The 21,043-nt window shown below is 52.5% G+C and overlaps 1 protein-coding gene across 1 annotated transcript in view; it reads left to right on the forward strand.

Annotated features, from left to right (window-relative positions):
- The window catches only part of CNGB1 (cyclic nucleotide gated channel subunit beta 1), a 64,685-nt gene that overhangs the window by 34,394 nt on the left and 9,248 nt on the right, over positions 1 to 21,043 (forward strand). The window contains 13 exon segments of the mRNA NM_001284462.1: positions 2,387 to 2,544; positions 3,595 to 3,753; positions 4,637 to 4,845; positions 5,569 to 5,619; positions 5,894 to 5,980; positions 7,859 to 7,923; positions 8,732 to 8,854; positions 13,873 to 14,014; positions 14,720 to 14,879; positions 16,752 to 16,849; positions 16,950 to 17,033; positions 20,038 to 20,156; positions 20,415 to 20,561. Coding sequence (NP_001271391.1) covers positions 2,387 to 2,544; positions 3,595 to 3,753; positions 4,637 to 4,845; positions 5,569 to 5,619; positions 5,894 to 5,980; positions 7,859 to 7,923; positions 8,732 to 8,854; positions 13,873 to 14,014; positions 14,720 to 14,879; positions 16,752 to 16,849; positions 16,950 to 17,033; positions 20,038 to 20,156; positions 20,415 to 20,561 — 1,602 coding nt within the window.

Raw genomic sequence — 21,043 nt, forward strand, 5'->3', positions numbered from 1 at the left:
CTTTTTAGAACCCTGTACCATGAATTTGCAGCACCATCTGAGCCGTAAGGCAGGGCTCTGTCTCCCATCCAGGCTGCTTTTGGCTGGCCTAGGAGTTCTGTAAAGTCTGCAGAATAGGGACGCCTGGGTGGCTCAGTGGTTGGAGCATCTGCCTTTGGCTCAGGGCGTGATCCCGGGGTCCTGAGATCGAGTCCCACATTGGTCTCCCTGCATGGCGCCTGCTTCTCCCTCTGCCTGTGTCTCTGCCTCTCTCTGTGTCTCTCATGAGTAAATAAATAAAATCTTTTAAAAATCTGCAGAATACACTCTGTCTTTGCACAGAGGCTTTGTTGCGAAAGAGAGTCTCCTGGCCCACAGGCAGAGGTTGGCTCCTGGCACTAAACCCCTGAGAGGGTCAGCAGGTGGAGTGAGGACCACAACGATCTTCCAGGGTCTGAACCCAGGGAGCTTGTTAAAAATACAGATTGCCAGCCCCTGCCCAGACCTGCTGGATCAGAACCTCAGACAGTGGGCCCTGGGGCATTCACATTTTTATAAGCCTCCAGGTGGTCTGTGGGACAATATTTAGAGGCCACAGTGAGGACATTGGAACCTGGGTCTCTGACATCTACCTATTCCAAAGACTGGGCCAACAGAAGATGTTTTCCTGAAGAGTCTGAGATGTCTGGTTGATGGTGAATCCCCTGGCTGCAGGCTCTGGTCTGGGATCCCCAACCTATTTCCAGCCACAGCTCCAGGAGTGGCCACAGGAGGCACTAGACTTTCCTCCCAGCCTTTTTTTTTTTTTTTTTTTTTACCCATAATTTATGGAGTTTGTTTTACAGAGTTGTGGAAAGTTCAGAAATGTTAGAGGAGCAGGAAAAAAAAATCCAAACCTCACCCCTAGTTCACTGGTCCATTTGAGTATACAGTGGGGTTATGCAGTAGGGTTGGGACAGGGTCAGAGTTTAGTAGCAGCAAACAAGACCGAAATCAGTTATAATAATAAAAGTTACCCTTGAAGCCTCTTAGGGGGTTCAGTGTGGGGATCCATGCGCTAGCGAGGTGGGCTCAGCCTCTGTAACAAATAGACCCCACAGATTCAGTGGCTTAAGCAACAAGATGTCTCATTTATCATAAACATGTCACTAGATCAGTGGAGGATTCTGCTCCATTCAGTCAGTTTAGGGACCCCGCTGACAGCAGCTCTGCCACCTTCATGTGGCTTCCAAGACCCCACAGGTCACCCCTAGAAGGGGAGAACGCCAGGCAAGGGGTTCAGGGATGCATGTAATGTAGTATGTCCATTCGTGTTCCCCTGGTGGGAGCTCGCCCGGCCACACGCAGGACCTGCAGCCCCTCGCTGGGTGTCTGCGGCCCAGCGACCTCTCCCACGGGAGCCGATGTGGGTGAGCAGCTGGCATCTCCACCACCCCTTTGTGCTGTCTCTTGTTAAGGCCCCTGGACCGCTTGTCTCCAGCCTGCCTCATCAAGTGAGCACGGGGAGAGGAGCTGGCTTGCATTCTGGTTACCTTTGTGGATGAAAACAAATAGATGTGAAAATACTAGTATTACACTCAGCTCAGCACAATGGTCCCAGTGAGGCTGCTCAAAGGACAGCCGATTTGCAGCCTGTCTCAGCTCACTCCAGGCACTTGCCCCATGCTGAGTGGAGTGGTGGGCAGACTTGCACTCTCTCTCTTGCTGTCTCTCTGTCCATCTGTCTCTCTTGCTGCAAGTGCATGCAGTTTAAATTCCTTTAAGTTAAAAGGAAACAATTTTTAAAAAGATTTTATTGATTTATTCATCACACACACACACACACACACACACACACAGAGGCAGAGACACAGGCAGAGAGAGAAGCAGGCTCCCTGAGGGGAATCCGATGTGGGACTTGATCCCAGGACCCGAGATCACACCCTGAGCCAAAGGCAGACATCCAACCATTGAGCCACCCAGGCGCCCCAAAACGTTACATAATATATCCACAATATTCTTTTCCACCAGCTATTTCCTGAGCCAAAAATGTAGCCCCGACCCTTCTTTGATCTGTCCCAGACACGAATCTCATGTGAACCCTGAATTGGGACCAACAGCCCTGATCTAAGTTCTAAGCTTTGCTGCCTAAATCTCAAGTGGGATCAAAGTTTTCTCAGAACTCTCCATCTGAATCAGATCCCACGTGGTACATTTTCTAAAAGCTGGGCCCCCGGGTGTTAGCCCCAGACTGAATTTCGTCCTCGAAGCTATTAAAGTGGATTTGATATTTCTGGTGTCAGAAGGACACCAGGACAGCTTTTACCTCCTTAGGGCCAGGTGGAATACAGATGCCATTCAGCTCTTGCCCGGGGGCACAGGGGTCCCTTCCCCTCCAGCCCACTCACTTCGGGTGGTGTGTCCACAGTGGCCAGGATCGCGCAACCTCCACGGCCAGCCAGAACAGCGCCATCATCAATGACCGGCTCCAGGAGCTGGTGAAGCTTTTCAAGGAGCGGACGGAGAAAGTGAAGGAGAAGCTCATCGACCCTGATGTCACCTCCGATGAGGAGAGCCCAAAGCCCTGTGAGTCCAGAGCTCGGATGATTCACCCTATCAGAAACGGAGCCCCTAAAGCCCTTGTAAACTCCTGGTGAGGGCACCCGCAAGGAAATGGTTGAGGTGCTTGAGAAAGGCCTACGTCCCCACTGTCTGGATTTTGGGGTCCTGTATGTACAGGTTTAGCTATGTATCCAGGGGACAAAATAAGGTCAAATTCTGACCAATGATCCAGTTTTACTTGGCTTTCCCTCTGGGCAAAGTACCCTCATTGGCCCTTCTGGCCCTTTCCCTCTGGCAGGCAGGTGGTTCAGCCTGGGAGGCATCTCATGGACTTACACTCAGAGGGTGTCCACACCCCACTCTGGAACCAGGCAGTCTTATTTTTTGGAGGCCTCATTTGGAATAGTCTCATGGGGCTACCTGAAAGTTTCCTGTTTTCAAGATTCCAGAGGGAAATGAGAGGTTTTCCAGGTCTTTCCAAAGGAGGACTGTGCCCCAGGTCTCAACAATGGACCTAGCAGGGCCTGGATCCAGAGTCCTAGAGCTAGAAATGCAACCATATTGAACCTACAAAATTCAACCTCTAGGTCACCAACAACATTGCCTTCAATGCACAGGGAGGCTCTGGTTCCCTTCAGTGTCCTATTTCAGAAATAAAGGAGCAAAGGTTCTTGTTCTGTAAAACCCAGAGCAAGGTTTCCCTGACTTCTGGCCCTGGGTCGTAGGAATCTGGGTATGAAACGCCCCCAGCCCTCCAGAGAGAACTGAGGGGGTCTAAACACAGATGCACACACAGACTTTTTCAAACATCCAACTTGTCCAGAAACATCTCATTCTGGGCAGCTCCTGAGAAGCAGCTCCAGACTGGTAGCTGATAAGAGTGTCAGGGCAGGTGCTGTGGGGTTTGCTGCAGGAGAGCACCCCGGCTTCTGCACGCAGGGCTGACAGCATGTTGTGAGGTGGCGCCAGGTTCCCTCGGATCCAGGTCCAGAATCTGGGGTTGGGAGCCCTCTCCCTGTATCCTCTGCCCGAGCCTCAGGGCAGGGTCAGATGGTCATTGGTGTCATCCCACAGCCCCGGCCAAGAAAGCCCCAGAGCCTGCCCCAGTCGTGAAGCCGGCTGAGGTGGGGCAGGCGGAGGAGGAGGAGCACTATTGTGACATGCTCTGCTGCAAGTTCAAGCGCCGCCCCTGGAAGACGTACCGCTTTCCCCAGAGCATCGACCCGCTGACCAGTGAGTCCTGGGTGGGCCTGGGCCTTGCCACGGCATACTGTGTGAGGGCAGAACAAGAGGGAGAAGCCGGGGGAGTGCAAACCCCGAATAGGAACCTACTATCACACCCACCGCACAGACAAGGAAACTGAGGCACGACTAGTTAGTCAGACCGGAGCCCTGACCCTTGGTCAAGTCTGCTTTCTGCTCTTGCTGGCCCCTTCCTGGATCTATTACTCTGAGCAGGAAAGGGCAGAAATTCTTCTACATCTAAAGTGAATTCCCCTCACGTCCCTCTTAGCCCATGTTCTATTCCTCAGGAATGACAACCCCTCATATGGGCACAGTGCTTTACAGTTTACGAAGAACCTCCCAGCCTTTCTCAGCTGACCTCTCTTTGTGGCTTCCCTGGGGAGGCAGGGTGGGTGCCAGAGAGAGACTCCCCCGTGGTCACACAGGAAGTCCTGGGGGCACAGGACCCCTGGTGTCCACCGGGCCTTGGAAATGACTACATGACCACGATCCATCCATCCATCCACCTGTCCGTGTGTCCATCTTCTATCCGTTATTTACTATTGTGTATTTACTAAAGCAGGAAATACATTTTTGGAAATATTTCAATAGGAAACAGAGCGTAAGTGTTTTCTAGTTAGCTGCCTATTATCTAATAATGCCCCCATAGCCTCTCTTCGAGTATTCTGGTTTATTAGGGCCTAGCAGTGATTTATTTTTGAATCAAAGATAGTTTTATACCCCCCCCCCCACACACACACACGCCAGTCACAGAAGTGCTGCATCTAGGAACAGACAAGTGGAAAGAAGGAAGGTCCTTCCCTAATCCTACTGTGGAGGAGCCCTCCTCCAGCTGACATCTAGCATGTTCCTGTCCCTCCGCTCCCTGCAGACCTGATGTACATCCTGTGGCTGTTCTTTGTGGTGCTGGCGTGGAACTGGAACTGTTGGCTGATCCCCGTGCGCTGGGCCTTCCCTTACCAGACACCAAACAACATCCACCTCTGGCTGCTGATGGATTATCTATGTGATCTCATCTACCTCCTGGACATCACCGTGTTCCAGCTGCGCCTGCAGTTTGTCAGAGGGGGAGACATCATTGTGAGTCCCGGGCAAGTGGAGGCAGGCAGGGCAGGGGCAGACCCTGCAGCCAGGGCCTTCAGGAGCCTGCCCCCTGTTGCTGCTGCTGCTGCGATAGATGAGACAAATGAACAGGATCTCGGGAACATCTGCCCGTGCCAGGATCTCGGGAACATTTGCCTGTGCTAGTTCAAATTACACGCACCGAATATTGTTCAGGGGAGAAATGGCTCCTGGACCATCTGATGGAATGAAAGATGGAAAGTGGACCAGAGAAGGACCTTTAGGTGGATCTGGTTCGAATCCCAGCACTACCATAACTAGATGCCGCCCCCCTGCCACCTCTGAGCCCCAGTTTTCTCATCTGTGAAATGGGGATAGTAATTGTTCCCGCTTCATAGTGCTGCTGTGAGGGCAGATTGAGATCATGTCTGCAGAGCGGCCAGCGTGGGGAACTGCTGGCCAACAATGCTTCCTGGGGGTCCTGCAGAGAGCATGCTGCTTGGACCCGTGTGAGACCCTGTGCCCTGGTACAGGCCCTGCTTACTGGGGAGGAAACTGAGTCCTGGTTTTGACTTGGCAGTTGTCCAGGCCCACCCCAGGTAGATTCCCATCTCCTAGCTGGACATTCAGTTTTAGGCTCATGCTCTTAGCACATGGGTCTAAGGAATGTCCACGCTGCTCCCACGGGGTCAGGGATGAGGCTCTCCGGCCATCTCACGGTCGGTATTCTGTTTCTTTCAGACAGACAAAAAGGAGATGCGGGACAACTACCTGAAATCTCGTCGCTTTAAGGTGCGCGTTGGGGGGGGTGGGCAGGCGAGCTTCTGCCTGGTCTTGGGAGGCAGTGTGTCTGGGGACCCTGGGTGCTGTGGGGCGGGTGTGATGTGGTTCCCACCAGGATCACTCTGGGTGGGCAAACACAGGCTTGTTGGTGGAGTGCTCTGTGCCCCCTCCTGGGGCATTCTGACTGCGCTTTTCCCCTGAAGGTAGAGACCTGTCATTCCCCGAACCCCCAACCCCTGGGGCGGCCCATTTCATACACTGTGGTGTCCCACTGGGATTTCAGATGGACATGCTCTGCCTCCTGCCCTTGGACTTCCTGTATTTGAAGTTTGGCGTGAATCCCCTCCTGCGCTTGCCCCGCTGTTTGAAGGTAGGCTTCCCACCGGAGACCTCGGCTCCCCCAGGCTCTGCACTGGCCCTGCCATTTGAGCTCTGCCCTGAGCAGCTGAGCAGCACTGGGGAGCAGGGAGGGTGGGGGGCGCTTCAGGGTGTGTGGGGGGGAGGGGGGATGGGAAGTTCCCTAAAAGTGTTAGCGCTTCTCACTTGTGCTGTGTGTTAGGTATTATTCCCAAAGCTTTACGAGTACTTACTCCTCGACCCTGTGAGATGAGTGTTTAGTACCAGCATTTTACCAGAGGCTCAGTAACTTGCCCTAGGTCACACAGGTCGGAAGGAATGAAGTCCGGATTTGAACCCAGGCAGCCTGCCTCCACTGTCTATGCTTGCATTAATTATAGAAACAACAGGGGGACTTCTGCTTTTATGATGGTGTGCATCTGAAAGATGGGGACACTGAGGCTTGGAAAGCTTGGGTCACTTGCTCAAGGTTACAGGAGCCAGGAAGTACCCAGGAGAGATTTGGATGTGCAGCCCAATACGTGTTTCTTCTTTTAATTTTTTAAAAGATTTTATTTATCTATTTGAAAGAGAGAGAGAGAGAGAGAACACAAGTAGGGAGGTGGGGAAGAGAGAGAAGCAGGCTCCCAAATGGATTTTTCTGGCAGATCAATTAAATTCATCTCTCTCCTTACGCGATACTGTTGCCTCTTCTCCAAAACGCTAATGAGGGAATTCACAAAAAGAGGCAAACACAATACCCTGAATAACTTGGAGAAACAGGACAGAGGAAAATAGGAAGCAGGCAAGGACCCTGAAGAGAAGACAGCACATCGTGTTGGAATTGAGCGCAGATCCTACCGCTGGGCTCCCCGGCTGCCCAAGAGGCAGGGCGAGCCTGGAAGCAGCACCGGTCTTATCCGACATGTGCCAGCCCCCTGGGGGCCACAGAGGTAGGTTTCTTTAGAGCCAAAGAGCAGAGCAAGCCGAGGTTTACTCCCCACATAGTGGTGGGATCCACGTCTGGGTTCACGTGGTGGTGGTGAGCGTGTGTGACTCATGTGTCTGATGTTTAGCACGACCCCAGGACAAAATTCTGAGCCTAAGGGGAGAGAGATCCAAGACCCCAGCCCCAAGCATCCCCCCCCCCCCCCCCCCCGCCAAACTCTGGGGGGACTTTAGAATGACTGCCTGGAGGATGACCAGTGCATGGCTCAGGGCATTTCCCTCACCGTTGTTCTCAAATGTCAAGCAATACATGTGCCAGGTGTTGCTGTTATGAGTATGCTCTGGGCTCAAATCCTGCCTCTGTCACTTAGCAGCTGTGTACTCTGGGCAGGTGACTCAGCTTCACGAAGTGCCAATTTCCTCTCTGTAAAAGGAGCATGATACCACATAGCTCACGTGTAAATAAGTAAGGAGGCCATGTATAAAAAGCAGAGGTGTTCGTGAAGAAGAGCAGTCACTACTATAATTGTATTATTATAAACAAGCCTTTGAAGGATCTAGGTGAGGGGTGGTAGGGATGATGTTTCTTTGTAAAATGGTTTCTTTTATAAATAGACGTTGAAAACAGGGTCCTAAACCTGAGATGCATGTCCCCCTGAAGATGTCACGATGGGCTTCGGATGGTCTCGGAGCCCCCCTGACACAAATGCAAACTGTGAGAACAGGATGGGATGTAATTGCTGTGGGAAGAGGGGGGTCACAGTTTCCAGCGGATTGGTAAATGGGGTTCCTGGCCACCACCCATGGGAGGGCTAAGGACCTCTGATTTGTGAGTGTCACTGCCCAGCCTCCTGGGGGGGCGCTGCAGAGAGAGGCCTCCGTTCTGGGGAGCAGGCTGGAGAGGGGAGGGTAGCACACCCCCCATGGACGGCGGGCTGTCCTCATGCTTTGCTCTTCTTCCCAGTACATGGCCTTCTTCGAATTTAACAGCCGCCTGGAATCCATCCTCAGCAAAGCCTATGTTTACAGGTGAGACACACACGCACACACACGTGCGTGTACACTGGCCGTTTGCAGCAACAACGGAGCAAGGCACTCTCTACTCATATTTCTTCCCCTTTCAAGCTCCCCTGGCCCTGCAGGCCCCAGTGCTACCGGAAGCCAGGCCTCTTCCTGGCCCTTCTCTAAAGGGATGTTTGTTTTTTTAGAGAACCAAGAATGTCCCATTTCCCCCAATTGTGAGGAGAGCGCACAGAGGTTCCTATGTACAGCTCGCCACTGTTTCCAGGGAGCCGGGCCTCATTTTGATCTCAGCTCAGGGAACTGGGTGCCTCAACCTGGCTCGAACATAGGGGGGCTGTGTGTAAGGACGGCGGGCCAACTCTCGTCGGGGGCACTAGACCAGCCGGCCACACTCAGGGACAAAGCTCCTCCACGTTGCTCTCGAGTGGCGCTTCTCTGCACACATCTGTCCCTTCTCTGGCCCTCTCCAAGGATACACACCCTCTGTCCTTCCTGCCCCCAGAACCATCTGCACATGGAACTCAGGGCCATTCCAGCCCCTGGCCTTGACGATTTGCCATTCACAGGCCACCATCCCTAACTGTCCAAGTCTCAAAACAGCATCCAGTTGGCCCAGTCTGGCCACAGGCTGGTTCCCATCAGCCAGGTGTCCATCCTGCCAGGCCGAGGGACAGGGCCATGAAGCTCCAGCAGGGAGATGTCTGAGGCAGGTGTCAGGGGAGGTGAAGGTGGGCTTGTTTCCCACAGTCCCCCTGGGTGACAGATCATGGCCACCCTTCCCGTTGATGTGGTCACACCTTTCCTTCTCCCGCAGGGTCATCAGGACCACGGCCTACCTGCTCTACAGTCTGCATGTCAACTCCTGTCTGTATTACTGGGCATCTGCCTATCAGGGCCTCGGCTCCACTCACTGGGTTTACGATGGTGTGGGAAACAGGTGAGCCAGTCACCCTCCTGGGGCTCTAATCCACAGAGAGTCCTGGAAAGAGGTCCCATTGCTGCCATGAGAAAGTATGAGGACCATGTGTCTGTGTCCTCACTGAGCTCACGTTTCCTGAGCACCTGCCACGTGCTAGGCAGAGGGAGGCACAGAAAGAAACTAGACCTGCTAGAAAGATCCTTTCAGCCTCCTAAAGCCTAGTAGAGTTGGCAAATTCACCTCACGTGTGCGTCTACTTCTCTACTCCATGGACACAGCCAAGTGGGAAGGAGGCCAAAGCACACTTCTCAACATAGCTCCCTGGGCGTCGCTAGCCACGCGGGAGCTGGCAAACAAGGTGAAGCCTGCTTGCCAGACCAGAGAGCTGCCATACGTTGTGGGACGTGTTCAAATAATGACGATGTCAAGGTACTTCTACTAACCCAAGCAGCGAGCCCTTACAGCAGAGAATGCTTATTCTGTACCAGCCCTGGTTTAAGTACTTAGCAAAGTAACTCATTGAATCCTTCTAGGAATCACATGAGATAGGTACATCATTCCCATCTTACAGATGAGAAATGACTAACCAAGGTCGCACAGTTCATTCATAAGTTCCAGAGCTGGGATTTGAACCTGGGCAGTGTGTCTGCAGTCTTAACCAGCGCACCATCTGCCTGGTGCCAGAGAAGCATGGGGAACGTGGCACAGGACGGTCAGTTCCCAAAAGCTGCATTTGATTTTGGCCTTGGTAGGTGGAGGGAAGGGGCAGAGAAGCCTTGGGGGAGGGAGCAGCGGAACAAAGGTGCAGAGTTGCAAAATGGTGGAGTCAGGGCTCTGGGAGCCCTCTTGTGTGGTGGCAGGGGCTACCCAATATCATGGCCACTAGCCACCAGGGGCCACCAAATATTTAAAACGCAGCGTGACTAAGATGTGAAATACACACGGGTTCAGAAGATATGAAGAAACACGTCAACTGCCTTATTACTAATGCCCAAAACTTTGGTTATGCATTGAAATGATATTCATTTTGATATTTTGGGTCACTAAAAAATGTTATTGAAATTAATTTCACCTGTTTCATTTTACTTTGAGGAAATGTAGCAGCTGGAAAAAGTTTTAAATTCGGTATGTGGGTCTCATCATATTTTAATGGGATAGTGTGGTTCTGAGCCATGGGGACCCCAGTATGGGGTTCTTCTTTGCAGTTCTTCATTTCATATATATTTATTCTGATTATTAAAGAAAGATCAGGAACATTCTTTATTTCTTGCATTCTAAGATGTAGTCCATCCTGTGATGCATTTTTGAGTCAATACAGCTTTTTGCAAAAAAAAAAAAAAAAATTACAACAAATGTACCCATAGATTTTAAGAGACATCCCAGTTTTAGAAATGTGAAAATGTGGAAAAATATGTCACCCACAGGGATATAGAATAACATAATATCATGCATATCTGTCCATCATTAATTTTTTTTAAACCACAATAGTAATATCCCTGCCGTGCAGAGAGGCCAGTGTTTCTTTGACTATGCCCTCATCGCTGGGCTCTGGAGGTATGCCTCCAGTTCTTCTGTCTGACCCGGGATGCTGCAGTGAGCATCTTTGTCCTCTGACCTGAGTGTTTCCTCATAATAAATTCCTGAAGGGGGATGGCACGGCCAAGGATATGAACATTTCTAAGATTAAAAAATATATATATTATTTTTGTAGTTAGTACACTATGTTTTTTAGAGCGGTTCCAGGTTTAACAGAAGAGCCGATGGGGAAGTACAGGGAGTTCCTGTATGCGGCCACATTTGTAATGGTCAGATGGATGCGGAGAGCTACCCGGGCTACCCTCTCACCTCTTGCCTCAAAACCTTGGAAGCAGGAAGATGACAGGGCCCAGGGGGATCTCAGAAAGATGACTCTGCTGATGATGGTTGAGGGGAGGATGGACCAACAAGATAGGCAGGAAGCCCAGGGACCTGATAGGAGGAGCAACAAAAGGCCCTGACAAAGGGTTGGTATGATCAGGGGGAGGGAGGGCCATGTGGGAAGGTAAGCAGGAACACTTGGAGTCCAGATCAGGGGTGTGAGCCTGGAGAGCCTGGGCACAGACTTTAGGAGTCCAGGGAAGGGAAGAACAGAAGCTATTCGTTAAAACTTGTTCTGTGACCTTGGTGGAGGCCCCTCCCTTCCTGAGACTCAGTTTCTCTTCTACAACTTGAAGATGGTGTTACATTCAGATTTCTTCTTTTTAAAAAAGACTTTATTTATTCATGAGAGACACACACACACACAGAGAGAGAGAGAGAGAGAGAGAGAGGCAGAGACACAGGCAGAGGGAGAAGCAGGCTCCATGCAGGGAGCCTGATACAGGACTCGATCCCAGGACCCGGGGATCACGACCTGAGCCAAAGGCAGGCGCTGCACCACTGAGCCACCCAGGCGTCCCTACATTGAGATTTCTTGTGGGGAATGATAAACTAATGTGTGCAGCATGTCCAGGTCATGCCTGGACAGGAGTCAGTGGCCATTTTCTAGCTACAGTCATTCTTACAGGGAAGCCGGCATACCAGGAGAGAGGTTCCTAACCCGGGATCCAGACTCGTAGAGGGTGACCCCACCACCACCTTCCTGGAAATTGGAGCTAAATTTTGAGGACATGCTGGCTTCCTGAAGGAGAAGGTTGCTAGCTTTCCTTAGATTCACAAAGGGGTTTGTGCTCCAACAAGCTAAAAACCTAGGTCCCAGGATTGAGCCTGGCACACCTATCATGGGCAGGCCTGGGATGGAATGGCAAGCAGAGAAGGGGAAGACAGGGGACAGCTATCAGGGACTTCCTCCTGCAGGGACCTTAGAAGGGACACTCTGTCTTGGCAGCACTACCTTTCTCTGAACAAAATCCTACAGGGAACCCCCAATATGTGCAAAAAAGCACAAATGGTGAAGGATCCCTCCAAAAGTCCAATATCATGGGTAAATTACTTTCAAAGTAGTGACTGTTTGTTGAGTGTCTGCTCTGGCCCAGGGGCTTGAGGACCCAAGCTCACACCTATGGGGGTCTCCCATCCTGCTCTGCTTCTGCCTGGCCTGGAGCACGCAGGGGTCCCCACAGGCCCAGTAGCAGGGAAGATGCCAGGACTTCAAGACCCTGAGACGGGCCACGCCAGTAGAAGTTTCCTCCAACCAGAAAGCGTTTGGGGAGAGGCTTGGGGACCTTGCTCCCACGCCTTTCTGTTGGTGGCCTAGGGGCACTCCCTGAGCTCCCAGACAGGTGCTCCCCTCATTCTCTGCTTAAGGCTGCTTTGCACGCCCTCTGGTGGCCGGGGGACGGTATGACCGGGGCTTTACTGGGGAGACCCTTGCTCTGAGACGTCTAGTACCAGGGCGGAAGGAGGAGCAGGGTCGCCCAGGGTTACCCAGCACCCCACCCCAGGCCTCCCAGCTCGTAGTCAGAGGCGGAGACCCCTCCAACATAACTCCCCAGTAACCTCTGCTCCCTTTCAGGGCTCCCTCCCAGGGCTCTTTGCACGATTTCGTGCTGTCCATTAGATGGTGAGCTGCTTGAGGACACAGGCGAGTCTGCTGTTCCCTACAGCGGTTGGGCGTGTGGCCGGTGCCAGCGACAGAGAAAGCTCTGGTAGCGGACGTTTACTGAGAGCTCATCATGTCCCGGGAGCTCTTCTAGCACCTCATTTTTTCCTCACGGTCCCCCTGTGAAGGATGTTCTATTGCCATGTCCATTTTATTTTATTTTATTTATTTGTTTTTTAAAACTGTTTCTTTTTTTTTTTAATTTTTATTTATTTATGATAGTCACAGAGAGAGAGAGAGAGGCAGAGACATAGGCAGTGGGAGAAGCAGGCTCCATGCTCCAGGAGCCCGACATGGGATTCGATCCCGGGTCTCCAGGATCACGCCCTGGGCCAAAGGCAGGCGCTAAACCGCTGCGCCACCCAGGGATCCCTGCCATGTCCATTTTAGGAGAAAGAAGCCAAGGCTTGCTGAGATTAATAATTTGTCCATGTTAATGCAGCTAGGAAGTGGTGGAGCTGGGTTTGAGCCCAGGCAGTCCCACCCAGAGCCCATGTTCTGACCACAGCTCTACAAAAATAGCTGGTGAACAGAGCACCAGGGGGGAACCCAATTGGGGTCATCATCAGACTGGGTGATCTTTGCCAGCCAGATGATGGTCTTGGTTTTGGTGCTGAGCAGGGACCTCAGAAGTGTGGGTGTATCAGGACGCTGGAGGTGGGGCAGGCTCTGGACACCTCCTGCACACCCAGGGAGGAACACAGGACAGCTGGGCTTGTCCTGTCCTTGAGCCTTGCTCACCTCACCCATTGGAAGGGCACAGCCTGAAGGTGTGAACAGATGTATGAAGGACTCTTACTTCTCTGTGATAATGAGATAAACTTGGGGCATCTCCTATGCCTTCTACCACCCAGTAGGACCCTATCACCCAGACCTCCCTTCCTAGGTTCATGCACTTGTGTAGAGGTGTTACTAACAGTGGGTGAAGCTCCGAGAAGCAGATGACAGCCTGAATTCTAATCCCAGCTCTGTACCTGGCCAGCTGGTGACCATGACCGTTTCCTTTGCCTTCTGGGACCTCAGTTTCCCTATCTGGAAAAGGAGTGGGAAAAGCAGAGTGTCAGAAAGGTAGTCCTGATATGTCTTTCAAGTGCAAAGTCGCTCTTGCTTTCCATGAACCAATGTGGCGGGATGGCAAAGGGAAGTTAGTGGACATTGAAAGAATATAGAGGGAGCCCAGACATCAGGAGTCAGAAGACCCTGGTCTATCCTCCTGCCAAGTCTTTCTAACAATCTCCTGGAGCCTCAGTTTCCACATCTGTATATGGAGTTGACAACAAGCCTCTGCATCTATGAGCACGCTCGGCAAACCGCAGGGCTCTGTGGGTGTGAAGCTGTTTTCCTTGTACTTAGAAATAAAGCGTTTGCATCTTGCACAGCTGTCAGAGCCAGGCCACCCAGGCTCAGCAGGGTGGGGCCTTTGCTGACCGAGGTCCCCTTCCTCTTCTCTCTCTAGTTACATTCGCTGTTACTACTGGGCTGTGAAGACCCTCATCACCATTGGTGGGCTGCCTGACCCCAGAACGCTCTTTGAAATTGTCTTCCAGGGGCTGAACTATTTCACGGGTGTCTTTGCTTTCTCTGTGATGATCGGACAGGTAGCTGGGTCACCAGTCTGGCTTGCCACCCACCCGTCTGCCAGGGCCCCTCCCACTACTGCCAGAAATGTCACCATCTGTGGCCATTCCTTTTGGACTAAGTCTGGGAAAGAGCACGAGTCCTAGACTCAGGAGCCTGGAGCTCTGGGACCTGTTGGGTGAAAGGGGTGGGGGTGGGGGTCTAGGTCCCAATCTTCTCTACCATTGCTTCCATTGGAAAGGTCGGTCCCTTTGGGTTATCTTTGCGGAGCTGGGCTGAATGGCTGTCTGCAAAGCCTGGGGATTTGGACTGCTCCCTCGGAGAGAAACCCCTGGGGGTGTCTAATGTGCAGGGGGAGGGCTCCATCTCATATTCTATTCAGTGCAGGAAGCCAGAGTCAGGCAGCCTCAGAATTGGGTCCTGCCCCAAGCAGTAGTACATCAGGTTCACATTTCTTCCCTGCGGTCAAAGTGGCTTTAGGCACCAAGGGGCCAGGTGGGACCAGAAGCAGCCCAGCCCAGCGAGGCCTTTCCTCCTGGTGGGGCTCCAGGGCCTGAGGCTGCTCAGGGGGTCAGCAGCCTCGCTCCTGCCTACCCCTGTCGGCAGCCTCCCTCCCTCCTGATCCCCCTTCCTCGAGCGCCCCTCGTCTGTGTAGAGTAAATGTGCTCATGATGCACGGCCCCAAAGCCCCACTCTGACCCTCGACTCTTCCACTTTGCCCCTAGATGAGAGACGTGGTGGGGGCCGCCACCGCCGGGCAGACCTACTACCGCAGCTGCATGGACAGCACAGTGAAGTACATGAATTTCTACAAGATCCCCAGGTCCGTGCAGAACCGTGTCAAGACCTGGTACGAGTACACCTGGCAGTCCCAAGGCATGCTGGGTAAGATGGGTGCTCTGGGTGCCACCAGCTATCCCCCGGCCACCTCCTCCTGGGCCCCTGCCTTCCTGGCCCCTGCCTCTGCCCTGTGTCCCTGAGGTCCTGAGCACTGGGGCCTCTTGGCTGTGGCCCCAACATTTTCAAGTGAGGGGGGCCTAAGGGAGGTCCATGAGGTACCCCCAACTGGGCTGTCAGGAGACCCCTGAAGACTTGAGGTGCCCTGCCCCCCATCACCTCTGAGATGCGTCCCCATCAGAGATGGAAGTACAGTAGGAATCGGGGCAGGGGGAAGGCCCCTCTCTTTCTCTTCCATATACATGCACACATACACATATTTTTTGCTAGGTTTTTTGATGTTATGCTTTGCTTCTGAGATTCTTTGGCCACAATGATGCCTTTAATTCACCACCGTTTCTGCTTTCTTGCCAATGATAGGGTGGGCTCAGTGACCCTTGTGAAGTGGGGGAAACTTACCTGTACGTTGTTTTCTTTCTTTTTTTTTCTCTTTTAAGATTTTATGTATTTATTCATGAAAGAGACTTAGAGAGGCAGAGACACAGGCAGAGGGAGAAGCAGGCTCCATGCAGGGAGCCACATGTGGGACCCGATCCTGGAACCCCAGGATCACACCACTCCACCACTGAGCCACCCGGGTGCCCCTGTACATTGTTTTTAAATGTAGTGAAGTTTTCGTGAATTCTAATCAAATTCTTAATTAAATTTGAATGTGCTACTTATACATTAATTAAGTCACACATTTTCTCCCCAGTCGTTTTTTTTAAATCTTGGGGCGCTAGTAATTTAGTTTTCAGAGCTTAGACATCATTTTGAAAGCCCCTGAGAAGCCAGTGGGCCACTGGCACTGTGCCTTAGAACCCCCTCAACTGTCTCAGCTGATTCAGGGCCCCGCTGCTTCCACGCGCTTCCCTCTCTGAAGAAGCCACACTTCAGCGCCCAATCTCCTGAGCCGAGCCGAGGGGTTGTCAAATCTGTGGACAGTGAGTGGTCGAGCCTTCGCCGCTATCTGCTGCTATTGCACTCAGTCTGTAAAGACATGTTGCCGTCCATTGCCTCATTCTGTCCCAGTGACAGCCCTGTGACATCTGAACCATTGCCCTCTTCCACACGAAGGGGCCACAGGAGAGGGCCAGGGTCGTGCAGATCCACACTTGAGCCCATAAATAATGGTGGTGCAGCGGGAGGGGCGTCGGGATCGAGGTCAGGCAGTGCATTTCCTGTCCCTGGCCTCGACATTCATTCTGTGCCAGGCGCTCTGCTGGGAGGGGCGGACCCCATCATGGGCAAAACGCTCTCGGCCCCTGCTCTCCTGGGACGGGCCCAGGACCCCACAACCGGGGTGGGGGGCTGATGCCATTTCCCCTGGGCTGCGTGGCTGTGGGCAAGTCACTGCCCTCCTGAGCCTCCCTTTCTTGCAAAGTGGGGATTATAGTAGTGGGGACCTCTCGGGTTGTTGGGAAGATTTACTAAAACCACCTTTGTAAAGCTCTCTGTAAAAAAGTGTTCCATATACTTCAGTTCTCGGGCTGGTGGGAAGAAACCATTGCAATGAGGGGTGTGATCACTGCTACAGCACAGAGACTGCTAAACAGAATGTCTGGGCATGGGGATCTCCAGGGAAGGCTTCTTGGAGGAGGTGACGTTAGTCCTGAGGTCTGAAGAATGAGTAGAAGTTAACCAGGGAAAGACATGAGGGTGTTCCCTGCACAGGGAATAGCATCTGAACAACCCAGAGAGGGGACTCTCCCTGTATAGCGTGGTCCGGGGGGGCAGAGGAATGGTGTGGCCAGGGCCCCGTGGGAGGGTGGGGCAGAGGCCTGGATGTGCCTCTGACACTTGCCAGGGTCTCCTTTCCAGACGAGTCAGAACTGATGGTGCAGCTTCCAGACAAGATGCGGTTGGACCTCGCCATCGACGTGAACTATAACATTGTCAGCAAAGTGGCTCTCTTCCAGGTATGGCCCCCCCAGGACCCCCATCCCCGGGCTTCCGGGAAGGCCCCGAGGCCACATCGTCCCCTAAACAGGCATTCTTTTACCCTCTTCTTGGGGACAGGGCTGTGACCGGCAGTTGATCTTTGACATGCTGAAGAGGCTTCGTTCTGTCGTCTATCTGCCCAACGACTACGTGTGCAAGAAGGTGAGTGGCCCGAGGCAGCTGCACGACAGTCTGGGATTTACGGTGCACCTGCCTGCTGGGAGCTGGGCTGAAGGGGGTGCCTTTGGAGGCCTGGGAGTGTTGGCAAGCCCAGGGAGAGCGGCATCCCTGGGGAGGGAGAGCTGACCCCAGGGCTCTCGGGTTGTTTGGCATGAGGTGGCTTTGTCTGGCTCCAGGCCTTGAACCCAGGTGTGCCTCAGGCTCTGCTCAGGACACAGGACCAGGGGCACTGGGATGAGGAACCCCGCTTTCCAGAAAAGGAAAGTAAGGGGCCGAGCAGGAGGTTGGGCCTTGACCCTATAGATGGAGCTGCTTCCAGGGTCTTGGTCTTCCTATCAGGAAAATGGGGCTGGGGTAGGTTGGAGGTTGCAAACTGGTGGCCTTCATATAGGAACCAGCCCATACATTGTTTTGTGGTTTGGGGTGTGGGGTTTTTCCCCCTAATTAAAAAAAAATTATTTATTTATTTATTTGATGCAGAGAGAGAGAGCCCAAGTAGGCAGAGAGACAGGCAGAGGGAGAGGGAGAAGCAGGCTGGATGCAGGGCTGGATCCCAGGCTCCCCTTTTTTCCTAATCTTAAAAAAAAAAAAATGTTGGATCAGTTCCCAACCTTTAAAAAATTTGAAGGTCTTACATAAAAATCCAGACTTCTGGCTGAAAACTGAGCTCCACTGTCCCAAATAGCAAGAGTCTACTGGAGTGAAGAAGGGGTTGCTCCTGAGGGCGGGACATCACCCTCTCTCCTGATTCCACAGGCCCCAGCCCTCCCCACTGCCCTCTACCAGGCTCCCTTCATTCCTTAAACTGCCCATCAGATCCTAGAACACATTTGGATTTGAACCTGGGGCTACACAGTGTTGAGGCCCTTTCTGCTCCCATTCCCTGGGATACACGGTGAGACCAAGGTCACCTGTGAGTGGGTGGTTAGGGTGGAAAGGCAAGAACTCAGATTTCAGCTCCCCTGTTACAGAGCTGTTCAGGCTGGGTGTGTGTACAGGGGTGAACAAAACACCCAAGCAACCCCTCTGAGACACAGGAAACCCCAGCCCAAGAAGGCCCCCATGCCAAAGTTGTATGCTGTACAGTAGTGAAGTTTCCGGAAGCAGAGAGCCGTGGGGACTGAGGAGAGATGGTTGAGAACTTAGAGCTGCAGCCCTAGAGGCCAAGAGGGGTTTGGGTGATTTGTCTGACACCAGGGCTACTTCCTAGCTGTGCCCCTTGGGGCAGTGGCTTGCCCTCTCTGAGTCTCTCGCTTCTCATGGGTAAAGTAGGGATGTTGCTGGTACTCCCTCCTGGGGTGGTTGTGAAAATTGAATAAGCTGTGCCTACAGAGTTTGGCACCGTGCTGGCAGAGTCGGTGCCACTGCCGCTGTTACTATCCTTGGGTAATGTAGAACTTGCTGGCAAAGGAGCAAGACCGAACCAGGTGGTTGGAGTTGGCGGGGGAGAGCACTTGATGAGCAAGTGGGAATGGCGCCCTCTGCTGTCCAGTTTTGCGCTGCGCTGATCTTGCTGAGATTGGCACCCCCCTCCCCCCACCTGTCGCCTCCCACCATTGATTGCCCACCCCAGGGCGGTTAATGAGGCGAGGGTGAGCTCTTTAGACCCTTCAGCCCTGTGTCAAATTGGACGAAGAACAGGGACATGAAACTTTTTTCCTGTTGAGAAGCTCATGCACGTGTGAGACGCCCAGGAAACGTTTGTCGAATGAGTACAAAGTGTAATCAATTTATCTATTTTGCTCTCTCTCCTTTCAAACATTCCAGGTGTGATGGACATGTGGCAGGGGACTGTGAGGGCATGAGGATTGGAAGGTGCATGGTAGACTGGGTGTTTCTGATTGCAGTCTGAAGCAAGCCATTCATTCATTCATTCACTCAGTCGTGCATGTATGCATGCACGCTTTCATTCATTCGTTTGCTTTGATTTGGGATTCAGACCATTGCATTCGTTTGCTCCAGCTGCTCCAACCAAGTGTCAGAGACTGGGCGGCTTTAGCAACAGAAATGCATTGTCTCTCAGTTTTGGAGGCTAGAAGCCCAAGATCAAGGGGTTAGTTGGGTTGGTTCCTTCTCAGGGCTGCGAGGGAAGGGTCTGCTCCTCTCTCCTTGGGTTATAGATGGCTGTCCTCTCCCTGTGTCACTTTGTATCATCTTCTCAGTATAACTGTCTCTGTCTCCGAGTATCCCCTTTAGAGACACCAGTTGTATTGGATTAGGGGCTCATACAACTCCAGTAGGACCTTATCTTTATTTAATGGATGACGTCTGCAATGACCCTATTTCCAAAAAAAGGTCACGTTCTGAACAACGGGGGGTGAGGACTTCAACATATGAGGTTGGGAAGGACACCATTCCATCCACAGCAGCCATGAGCTCTGGACCCAGGCTGTCTGGGTTCAAATCCCCACTCTCCCTTGGCCTAGCTTTGCGACCTCGGGCAAAGAGTTCCTGCCCCAGAGCTGTTGAGGACCTGGGACTTGGAGCAATGCCCCGCACAGGAAATGTAGCACGAGCACTGGACTTCATTACTGATGCTGTTATCATTCCTCTTTCAGTTAGCAAACACTTACCGAGCTCCTGAAGGGACATGGGCTAGGTATCAATTTATTGGATGAACCGCTGTTAATTTTCTCCATGCCTCCGGGCCCTCCACTGGCGTGTAGATTCAGGAATTTGCAGAATGCCATCACACATGCACCTTCTAGCTTACCTAGCTTACTTCCCTTTCCATCACATCACTAACTCCCCAAGTAATCCTGTCAGTCAGGCAGGCCGGGGGTGGCCACTCTCCCCAATCCACAGATGGGGAAACTGAGGCGCCAGAGGGGAAGCGACTGACCCTGTACCGCACACTGAGTCAGTGGTGGGGCTGGATGCCATCCTAGGGTCCTCTGCATTGCACCAGTGGCCTCCGGGCCCAGCCCCGCCGCCTCTGTGGTCACTTTTGGTAATGGCAGAGGGGCTCACCCCTTCTCTGTTTCAGGGGGAGATAGGCCGAGAGATGTACATTATAAAGGCAGGAGAGGTGCAGGTGTTGGGCGGCCCCGATGGGAAGGCTGTGCTGGTGACGCTGAAAGCTGGATCTGTGTTTGGAGAAATAAGGTCAGAGGGGAGCTGGGGTGAAATGGGCGGACCTGGGCCCAAACTGGGGTGGGGGGCTGTCCATGGGAGGGAAGACCTCGTCCTCAAGGGCCCTTTGGTGGAAGGAGGCCACTGTGGATGCTGACATATGCAGGGTGAGCCCTGGCTCTCGATCATGTGGGGCCTCCACTGCGCTCCGGGAAGGGGGTGGGAAGGGACATTTTAGTGGGATTCTAACCCCAGCCTGCCAGGTCTCACCTCCTTCCTTCTCTACCCCAGCTTACTGGCTGTTGGGGGCGGGAATCGGCGCACAGCCAATGTGGTCGCCCACGGGTTTACCAACCTCTTCATTCTGGATAAGAAGGACCTGAATGAAATTTTGGTGCATTATCCTGAGTCTCAGAAGTTACTCCGGAAGAAGGCCAGGTACATTTTTTTATTTAACACACAAAAAAATCCATATATTACGTCATTGCGCATTTCTTAAGGACTAAAACTTTCTCTTACATGGCCGTGGTACCTTTATCAAAATCAGGAAATGTGCTGCTGAAACGATGCTATTATCTCATCCCCAGTCCATCTTCAAATTTGGCCGATTGTCCCAATTATACCTTGGGTAGCCTTTCTGGTCTTCTTTTCCATCTCTGGATCTAGTGTAGGACCACCTGTTTCATCACATAGCCTGTGTCTTCACTTTCTTTGGATCTGGGATTGTCCCTCAGCCTTTTTCCATCTTGAGTGATTTGAGGAGGACAAGCCAGTTATTTTGTAGACTGTCCCTTCATTTAGCTGATTTAGGTTTAGCTGATTAACTTCAGGTTCTGCATGGGGGCAGGAATTCCTCAGAAAAGATGTTGTGGGGTGCCTGGCTGGCTCAGTTGGTAAGGCATGCCACTCTTGAATTCAGG

Source organism: Canis lupus, chromosome 2 (genome assembly GCF_011100685.1).
Source record: "Canis lupus familiaris isolate Mischka breed German Shepherd chromosome 2, alternate assembly UU_Cfam_GSD_1.0, whole genome shotgun sequence".
NCBI lineage: Eukaryota > Metazoa > Chordata > Mammalia > Carnivora > Canidae > Canis > Canis lupus.